General features: G+C 44.4%; 1 protein-coding gene across 16 annotated transcripts in view; it reads right to left on the bottom strand.

Moving 5' to 3' along the window:
- Positions 1–496: 496 nt before the first annotated feature.
- Slc44a5 (solute carrier family 44, member 5) overlaps positions 497–9,854 on the bottom strand; it is a 298,312-nt gene continuing 288,954 nt past the window's right edge. For 11 of the 16 annotated variants that reach the window (XM_006501488.4, XM_006501492.3, XM_006501497.3 and 8 more), the window contains 5 exons: positions 9,287–9,360; positions 8,182–8,252; positions 7,973–8,061; positions 6,701–6,785; positions 522–4,567 (listed from right to left, as the gene is read on the bottom strand). In XM_006501488.4, coding sequence (XP_006501551.1) covers positions 4,464–4,567; positions 6,701–6,785; positions 7,973–8,061; positions 8,182–8,252; positions 9,287–9,360 — 423 coding nt within the window. In that variant the 3' untranslated portion in view covers positions 522–4,463. Of the gene's footprint in view, positions 4,568–6,700; positions 6,786–7,972; positions 8,062–8,181; positions 8,253–9,286; positions 9,361–9,854 lie in introns of all 16 variants that reach the window. The other 5 variants (XR_375525.4, XR_375526.4, XM_006501489.4 and 2 more) reach the window with 5 other exon arrangements.

The following is a 9,854-nucleotide window of genomic DNA, read 5'->3' as shown; positions in this document are numbered from 1 at the left end:
ATCCTTGGTACAGAGAAGGTACTGTTGATATGTGATGGGTCTGAAACCAAAGCTGGGCAGGGTGTGTGTGTGTGTGTGTGTGTGTGTGTGTGTGTGTGTGTGTGACTAAAGTCACAGACAAGAACCAGGCAGGATGGTGCTTGTTTATAATCCTAGCACTGGGGAGGCAGAGACAGAAAGATCTGTGAGGCTCACTGGCCTGGAAACCCAGCCTAATCTGTAAATAGAAGATGAATGAATGGCCTTGTTCTAAATCTTCACAAACACTTTTAAAAATAAATAAATAATAATAATAATAATAATAATAATAATAACAATAATACTAATAATGAAACACTTCCAAACAACCAAAACAAAACAAAATAACCCAATATGAATGGTGCCTGAGAAAGAGTGACATGCAAGCTTCCCACACAAATGTGCATGTACACACACATGCACACACACGCGCACACACACACACGGAGAGAGAGAGAAAGAAAGAAAGAGAGCGTGCTCTTAAAGAAATCAAAGTTCAGCCCTTTTATTTGTCTCTTATGGAAATCTTTATTAGAAGAAGCCAAATATACAATAAGTACCAACAAATTTTATTAAATATCAACCATTTTATCTATCAAAGGTATTTAGACCCTATGCTTTCAGTGTTCCTGCATAGCAGAGACACACTAACTACACAACCCACACCACCATGGGCTCAGCAGAGCCCAAACCACCAGGCGTGGCGTGGGGTGGGGGTAGGGGGTGGTGAGCCCACACTGCAAGGCGCCAGTGGGAGCTTTTTGGTATAAAGGTATCTAAAGTGAGTTTTCAACAAACCATCAATAAACAACAGTAGGTATTGTTGATTGACTCTCACTGATCCCCTTCTCGGGTGACTTGCTGAGTTGGTGAACTGAGTCAAGTTCTCCTAAAACTTAGCAATCCTCATAAAATTATTCAAAACTGAATTAAAAACCGTTCCAGTTTCTATTGGCACAATAAAAAACTGACAGGTAAACAGGTTGTTTCGTATAAAAGTTAGTGGAACTGACAATCCATAACAGGATAGAAGAGCCACAGGTAATGGGGCTTTCCAGCCCAGCACACAGCTTCCCCTCAGAGGGAAAGTTGCCCTGTGAAACTCCCACAGGCTTCCCCTTCAGGTATGGGTGAGACACCAGACGTGTGCATGCCGACCCATATTTCAAAGGAACCGCTATAGAAAAGATTATACTTTAAAACTTCTTTTAGTAAAAACAAAGACAAATCCAACACATGTTCGTTCAGGCTGCTTTGCGTGTTGCGTGTTGCGTGTGGCACCCATTTGTGAATATCCACTAGGCACAAGGGGAATTGTTTGTATCACACAGTGTACTCCTTTGATGAGGAGGATATCAAAGGTAGTGTCATGGCTAGTGGAGTCCAGTCAGTGAGCAAGACAAAACAAAACAAAGCCAAACAAAACATCAAAAACAAAACAAAAATAACAAAACAAAAGAAGCATGAGACTTGTCATCACTCAGCATTGCAGGGTTTAAAGTTTAATTTCTTTCAAACGAGGTCTGTCCACTTGCTCACAAGATCCGGGAAGTACTGACCAGCCAGGAAGGCACTGAGAGAATTGAGTGGTAAGGGCTGAAGGACTGACTGGCAGCTCTCACAGGATGCAAAGACCAAAGCGGGTGGTCCGCTTAACCCGTTGACTGTCAAACAGGAGGCGGGGAAGGGCCTTAAAAAACATTTATCTTGCTTTAATTACCAATTTTCCCTACAGAAGTCTTTTAGTTGTCGTCTTTAAAAATACACTAGGAGCTATCAATTTAGATCATGTATCCTTCATGGAGTTACTATTAAAAAGATTATGAATGTATTCAATATTTTTTTCAAAACATCCAAGTCACTCTCTGTAAAAATGATAATAATAATAATAATAATAATAATAATAATAATAAATTACAAAACGAAAGATCTTAGTATAAAAATGTTGCATGTAATTAACAATCCCCTTGTGACTTCTGATGGCTTCACAGGCTACAGTGTGGGGCTTTGGTATAAGATGCAAAAGCAAGCCAGCAAGGCGGGGATACGAACGTCCCCAACCAAAGCACTACGGGAAGGTGTGTTGGACGGATACAGTGTGGGAGGCGACACAGGCAGCAGGATATCCAGCTGGCTCTCCTACTGCTTCTTGATCTTGCCCTGCTCCAGCAAAATGTTCATTAGAGCCGGAGTCACGAAATAGGGTCTTGAAGGAGAGCCTTCGTTTCTTTCTAGGTCTTCCACTAGGAGGGAGGAGGGCAAAGTCAATAGAGCAGCGAAGCGGTGGGAGGAGCAACATCGCCACCTGCTGCCCACCCGCTGCACAGCAACGCCAAACATCGCTCCTTTAGACAGCATCAGCGTTCATTGTAAACAGCTATGAGAAAACAATCAGCCCTTATTATTACATCGATAAGATATCATTTCATTCTGTGTCCCAGGTCAGTTCTGGCGACAGTTCAAGCATTTCCATAGAATGACTTAAGAAATAACATTTACTCCCCATCCAAATTCACTTTCTAAATTACAGCATCTATTTCCAAATTGCCTTTGTTTGGCCAATGGCAATTTAGATTGTAAAGCCTCGGCAAAGAGACCTTTGTGTGTGATCTCAAATCCTTCCATAAACAGTTCTGGAAATATTGCTCTGTGTTTCAAAAAACTTTAATTGCTGTGTAAGAAAAATGGCTTCTAAAATTCTTCTCAAAAACAACATTCATTCTTACTGTATGCATTTTAATTATAGAAGTAACAAACGGAGACTATTTTTCTGAGTGGGAGTATACTATAACACAGCAAACCAGACAGATAATTTCTTATATCTGATCTATAGCCAACTTCACAACTTTTGCATGTATCTGAATCAACTAGAGGGTCTTATCATGGTCCAGAGAGTGGTCCACATCCTAACACAAGCTCGTGAGTTAGGTAGACCCTGCAGCTAGCTACAGGCTCACTATATGTCACCATTGCCATAGATTTTTATTGAGGTCCTTGCATGGCTGTAAATAAAATACTATTAAAATGCAAGAAAAATAGATAAGTGATTGCTTTTCTCTGTTATCAAGGAAAAAGAAAATGACAGGTGACATTTGGGACTAATAATCTCAATAAAGCAAGCCAAGAAGAAGCTAGTGACTCCTGTGGACCAATACTTCGAAAACCTTCTGGAATTACTGGTTCTATGTAGGAAGATGCCATACCACCATTCTAAATCTAGGTTCGCACACTTCAGGGTAAGAAAATTAGCATTTATATCAACTTATAACACAAGGATATATTTCAGACTCTCAAATGCGTGGGCTATATTGATGGCCACACATTGCACTAATAATATATAGACAATCTGACGTGAGTTTAGTGTCAAAACCAAAAGGGCACCGGCTAACCCTGTGCTCTGTGGAGGGCCTCTTTATACTTGGCCCAATTCTACACACAGGGAAAAGCATGCAACGCGTGCGAATCCAATTCCCACTTTTCTGCACCGTGTGAGATTTAGGCATGGCCACAACAAACCAGCTTCCATTCTAAGCCCTGGGGCTGTGGTGATGCAAGAACTCTTGATCTGAAACATGCATAGCCCCAGGAAGCACCAGAAGCGATACCTGATTGATAGGAGGCCACTGCTCTGAACCTGATAGGAGGCCACTGCTCTGAACCTTCATCCGATTTCCTCCCTCACTAAAAGTCGAACTTCGACCTTGTGCCTGGGCGTGCCCATGCAAAGGAGAATCCACGGGCCTTCTGCATGACTGTGTGAGGAAGCTCAGGGGAGGCGAGAGGTGAGGGAGGCAGCCATTTCTGCTCTGTTCAGATATTCTCAGGTGGCCAGAGCTTCACAGTAATGGAGAGGTTATCCCCAAACTCCGACTTCAACCAAGCATGAGTCTCATTTCGATAAAACAGAGATGAGGCTCCAGGCTCGGTCCACCTGCAGCAGGTTTAGTGCTGAGCCCACAGGACCTGCCCTTCTACAGCTTGTCACGGACTAACTCACCCACTTGAAATATGCTTTCTAGGAAACCAGGAACACAAGTTGAATCACAGTTTTAGAAAGTTGTTCACCGGCTTCAACAGTAACTATAACCATAGCAGCATATTTACAAATTCAGTACCATATGCTGGTCAACTACAACTCAATATTTTTTATGGCTAATTGATCACACATTTATAGTGTTGTAAAAAAAACTGCCTGAATACCCTTTACAAACATACACTTATAAAAAAAAAAAAAAGAAAGGCTAGCAAAGTTATAAAAGTTATTAAAACATTGTCGGCTACAGGTGTTTGCACTTGGGACCGCAGTCTGCAAAGTCAATGAGGCCACTATCAAATGCCTGGTCCCTCAGATGGTACCAAGTGCCAGCAGAAATACTGCTCTAAAGCAACATTTTCATATTGCCGTCAACCTAATTCACAAAGCTCCTGTGTGGAGCTTCTCTACTCTATCTCTGGGGACCCGGACGCTTCTTGGTCAGGATGCTGTGCAGGCTGGGTGTTACAAAGTAAGGTTTCTCTGCAGATCCATCGTTCCTCTCCAGGTCTTCACCTGCATATCGGTGGCCAAGGTGGGGCCATGGCAGGGAGACGCCGCACAACAAGGACCCAGGATTTTACAAAGTGGAGAGTCGAACAGGGAGAAACCAGAAAAATCAGTGTTAGCGTGTCAAATATAAGGCGAACATGCGATGCTGGTGATGGAGAAGGTGGGAACCGGTCTCTGCCTGGGAGAAAGGCCCACCCCACCCCACCCCCACCACACACACACACCTCACACTGAATGAGCCGTAGGACCTTAGTTTCCAAAGCCACCGCATTGAAGCTCTTTCTGGGGGCTTCTCATCTCTATGACTATTCATTTTGGAAAGTAACAAATTGCCCCATATCACTAACTCCATGAAAAAAAAAAGTAGAACAAAGATTTCATTCCATATTTCAAGCCTTTCAGATCTTCAGGTAAGGTCTTGCTCCTAGCCCAGCCTGGCCTTGGATCTGCTGTCTTCTCATTTTGCCCTTCCCAGCACTAGGGTCAAAGGTTAAACTCTTTTACCTATTTACTTACATATCTATGGGTGGGACATGCTTGTGTGTGTGTGTGCGTGTGCGTGCACACATGCACATGGAAATCAGAGGCCAAACTTAGGCATCATTCCCCAGGAGCCGTTTGCCCACCTTGCCTTTTGAGGTGAGGTTGTTCGTGGGCCTGAGTGTGAGCTTGCCAGTTACGCCAACAGGCTGCCCAGTGAGGGCTGGGAGCTACCTTTCTGCCTCCCAGTGCTGGGATTTTAAGCATGCCCTGCTTTTTACACTGGTTATGGAGACTGAACACAGACCTTCCTGCTTATGTGGCAAGCACTTTCCTTAACCCTGAAGTCAGTAAAATTATTTTTTTGGTGAGTGGGAGAGGGGTATGAGTACAGGTGTTCAGAGGCCAGCGGCGTCTGGTTGCCCTGGAGATACAGTTCTAAGAAGGTATGAATCACCCAACCGGGGAGCTGGGAGTCACTGAAAATCTAACTCCAGGCTTCTGCAAGAGTGTGCTTCTTAGCCATGGCAACATCAGTCCAGCCCCTTTCTTTTCTTTTTTTCTTTAGTATTTTAATTACGTTCATTTATTTCTCTGTGTATGCATGCACGAATGCATGGACCGCGATTCACGTATGAAGGTGAGAGGTTAACGTGCAGGGCTCAGTTCTTTCCTACCACCGAGGGGCTTGAACTCAGGTCATCAAACTTGGCAACAAGCACATGTACCAGCTGAACCATCTTTTCATGTTTTTTTTTTTTCTCCATTAAAAAAAAATAAAACAGAGAACCTAGGCAAAGGTTAAAGTTCCTGGTCCCACGTGAGCCAATCTACCTAATGTGTAAAGTTTTCCAATTTCTTTGTTTATTGAAAATTGATGTTTAAAATGCTTAGGAAAAAAATCAGATCTTGTTATTTTCTAGATTTTTCCCTCAGCAACCATCTTCCTCCCTCACCTGCCACGGAGCTGCTCTTCTCCCACAGGGGACTTTCTCAGCACGTGACAGAGGCAGCAAGTGACCGCCGTCTCTTTGAAGACCCATGTGCTAGAGAAACAATCTCTCAGCCCCAGCATGGCTACTGGGCTCTGTTCTCTCCCACGGTGACCCACCTCCTCCAGGTTTGTCAGAGATACTGGGAGAGAAGACACTTTCGGTAAAGCAGACTGTCTGTGCGTTTTAGGTCATGGGCTAATGAAATCACCTGTTCTCCAGGGCATGACATAGGTGAAGGGAACTCCAGGGAAAGCTCCGAAGGCCGAGTCTCTAACATAGGTGCACACACCTGCTGTGCTCACTCTCATCAGAGACCTGTGTACTCATCATGGCTCATTGGATGCACTGACCCCATGTCTCTTTGAAGCCTTTGTATCTTGACTTTACCAGAGGCTGTGTGTATGAGATCTCACTGAATTACTACAGCCAATCCAGGGACAGGGCTCAGTGGGAGACTGCTTTCCTAGCACAGGCAAGGGCCTAGGTTCAATCACTAGAGCTGCCAAGCTGCCATTCTCCTCTCTCTCTCTCTCTCTCTCTCTCTCTCTCTCTCTCTCTCTCTCTCTCTCTCTCTGCATTCGAAGCTAGGTAACAGTAAATCACCAAGCCAGGCAGGCAACTGAATTTTTACCTTCACCAAACATACACACTGGATACTTACAGAAGCAGATGAAAATGGTTTCAACACACATTGAATAGACGCTGAAGAATCCGTGAGCAATCATGTAAGATCCAAACACAAGAGTCTATGAACAGACAGAGAAGAGAAGCGACATCACTCAGAGCAGCAATAACGCAACTCCAAATGCAGGATGGGATGAGAAAGCATTGGAGGATTCTGATGGGAATATCTGCCATACCGACACCTTTGATTGTATGATAGAATGCTGTCCTGAGATTTAAAAACAAAAATGTGCTTGCTCACATGACCACCTCTTACCAATGGTCCTAGTACCTACCCCAAGGACCTCAGCCTTAAGGTCCCACACATCAAGGCAATAGAGTCTAAAGGGTTAAGAGTATGCACTACCTGGGTCTTCAAAGTTACTCAGCCTTTCTGTGCCTCTGCTTTGACACGGGGGGCGGGGGGGGGGGTTGGGGGGGTGGGGGAAGAAGCGTCTATGTCACACAGATAAAGAGAGCTAGTTCCCTGTAACAGATCCAGCAGGACTCCACGCAGCTCTCCCCACCCGTCTATGCACTCACCCCAGAGCTCTGGAGTGTTGGCTACAGAGAAGAATCAGAGATCTCTCTGCATAGGCATCCCCTCCCTGTCGGGAACCACTTCACCCGTTAGAGCCCCATCTCGGGACCTGGCTCCTGGCTAACATCTGCTGATGTGATTCACAAGGCCAGCTTCTTCTCCAGAAGGTCCTGTCATTTTATCTGGGGACAGCATTGTGCATTGTGAGCCAGCTTCTGTTGTCCTGCCTAGCTCTCCTTACTTCCTTACAAGTGAATCTCATGAGAATGCACCCGGTAAACCTTCTCCACGCAACCTTATCAACAGAGTAGTCCTTTCCAAGGGACTCAGCATCTGAATCAGGAGGCGAGGGGCACAGATTAAGAAAAATAATGCCCACCGCTTTTCCTATTTCTGTTTTTCTTTTCTTACGTTTCCCTCTCTAATGATCATGACATGAGTGGTGCTAAGCTTCCATAGACTGAACTGCTTCCCCAACACTTACATTAAAGCCCCAATTCTCAGCGTGATAGGGCTGAAGAGAAGGGGTTTGGGAGGTAGTGAGGTCACAATGGTGAGACCTCTCTACAGGTATCAGTGCCTGCTACCAAGAGACGTGGTCTGCCCTCTTCCTCTCCAGCACATCTGTGAGGGAGCCTAGCTGGCACCTCCCAGCCTTTCAAAATCCAAGGAACACATTTCTGTTGCCAAACCCTTTGTGGATTTTGTGACGAAGCCACCATTTCTTACCAGGAAGGGGACCCAGTAGTAATTTAAAGTCGTTGGTCCATCTACAATTATTTGTAGTCTTTCTGTGAAGAGTAGGAAGGCCAAGACACCTACATAGAAAGAACAGAACATGGGAGTCACATACTGAGAAAGGTTGTGGAGATTGTTGTAGCAGAAGGCAGTTTCCAAACTCTCCACAGCTTTCCGTCCATGCTGTTAACACTACTTACCTACAATCCCAGAAACCAGGACTTTTCCCAGGAGTAATACAAAGTACGTGACTTCATCTGTAACTGTGACTCTGAGCATCAGGGGAGACAAGAAAGTACAGGTCAGCGTGGGAACACACTCAGTGCTGGGGATCTGTAGGACGCAGAAGCTCATGGCCTCACTTTGCTATGTCCTTGGTAAAATTCTGTCTGACAGTTGTAAAATACAAGACATCAACATGGCAGCCGGCCATGAGGTCTCTGCTGCTAATGCCACAGACGAGAGCACTGTAGGACCAGGACCATGGGCAGCTGACTCATGGAGGTGTCTGGCTGTCTCTCTGAGGTGATAGACCAGCCTGATTCCATCTTAAGGATGGAAGCCATTTTGTTAAAAGGTCAGAACAAACTCATTTCTGTTTGCTGCAAAATCTAATTTGACCGGGCTTTAACCTGTTTCTTGAAGTTGACATGCTCTCCACTGTAAGGAATTTGGCTCACACCTCATGTGTGTGTGTGTGTCCTGAAAAGACAGGATGCTCTGTCAAATGGTTTTGAAATGTTTGACCGAGTACTTACATAACCAAAAGTCCTCTGGAAATCTCCAATCTCTGAAAACCACCTACCTAGTTTCATAGTCTTTTTGGACTATATAAACCCTCCCCTCTCCTGTTCAATGCTGTTTTTTCAAACCCCACCTTAGGGAGGTAGTCCAGTCGGACAGAAAATAAAGCTTGCTTGATTTGACAAAAGAACTTGGGTAATGTCTTTGCTCTCAGCCAGTAGTGCTGACAAAGGCATCCTGAACCTTGTGTCCTCAGATTCTGCACACTAATTTCACAGTCATTTTGAGAGGAGGGAATGGGTACCAAGAACCTGCTAATGTAGGTCGTCTGGAGAACTTCTTGAGCAAAAGAGTCAATAAAATATGTGGCCACCTATGAAGATGAGGGGAGCCATAATTCTAAGATATGAAAAGCAATGAATGTTGACTAAAATCTACCAAACTAAAACGGGTAACACCTGTGGACGATAAGGCCAGAAACATCCCAGATAGCTACAAGCAAAAGATCTCATGTCACCTCTCACCAGATTGTCTATGGCTGCCTTCAGCCCGATTACTCACTTCAGAATGTTTCTCATGAGCAGATAGAAAGCATCTCTTGTTGACTCACAGAAGTTTTTGCCATATAATGCAATCTAAGGAAAGTGAGCGAAGCTCTTGTTAGTAGCACAAACTAACACCACCCAGCACCATCCAGCATTAGGGAGTGCACACGTTCATTGCTGTCTTCCATACTAATAACCTTACGTTTTCTAATATCTGGGTTTGTGGAATGCCCAGGAACTCTCTGGTGTGGATCCCACAGAACTTGTAGGGTCATGGACACTAAGGAGGATTGCCAAGTGCTGTATGTAGGGTAGACTTTTTTTTGGTCAACTCTCAGGGGATTCTATCTTTGAAACATTAGGCTGTAGTAGGTATTAAATGGTTTGACTATTGTTAACACACACAAACACACACAAATTACTCCTAAGGAAATCCAACCCCTTCTACTATGAAGATTTATTAATTAAAAGTCTCTGCATTATAATGGTAGGTGAATTAATTGAATCTTCTATCCATGGCTATGCAAATCTCATTTCCGGCCCCCACCCCACTGTGGTGATAAGTAAGCCTTGGGGTACTGCAG

This window comes from Mus musculus, chromosome 3, assembly GCF_000001635.26.
Source record: "Mus musculus strain C57BL/6J chromosome 3, GRCm38.p6 C57BL/6J".
NCBI classification, from domain to species: Eukaryota; Metazoa; Chordata; class Mammalia; order Rodentia; family Muridae; genus Mus; species Mus musculus.
This window is presented reverse-complemented; position numbering and strand designations above follow the sequence as displayed.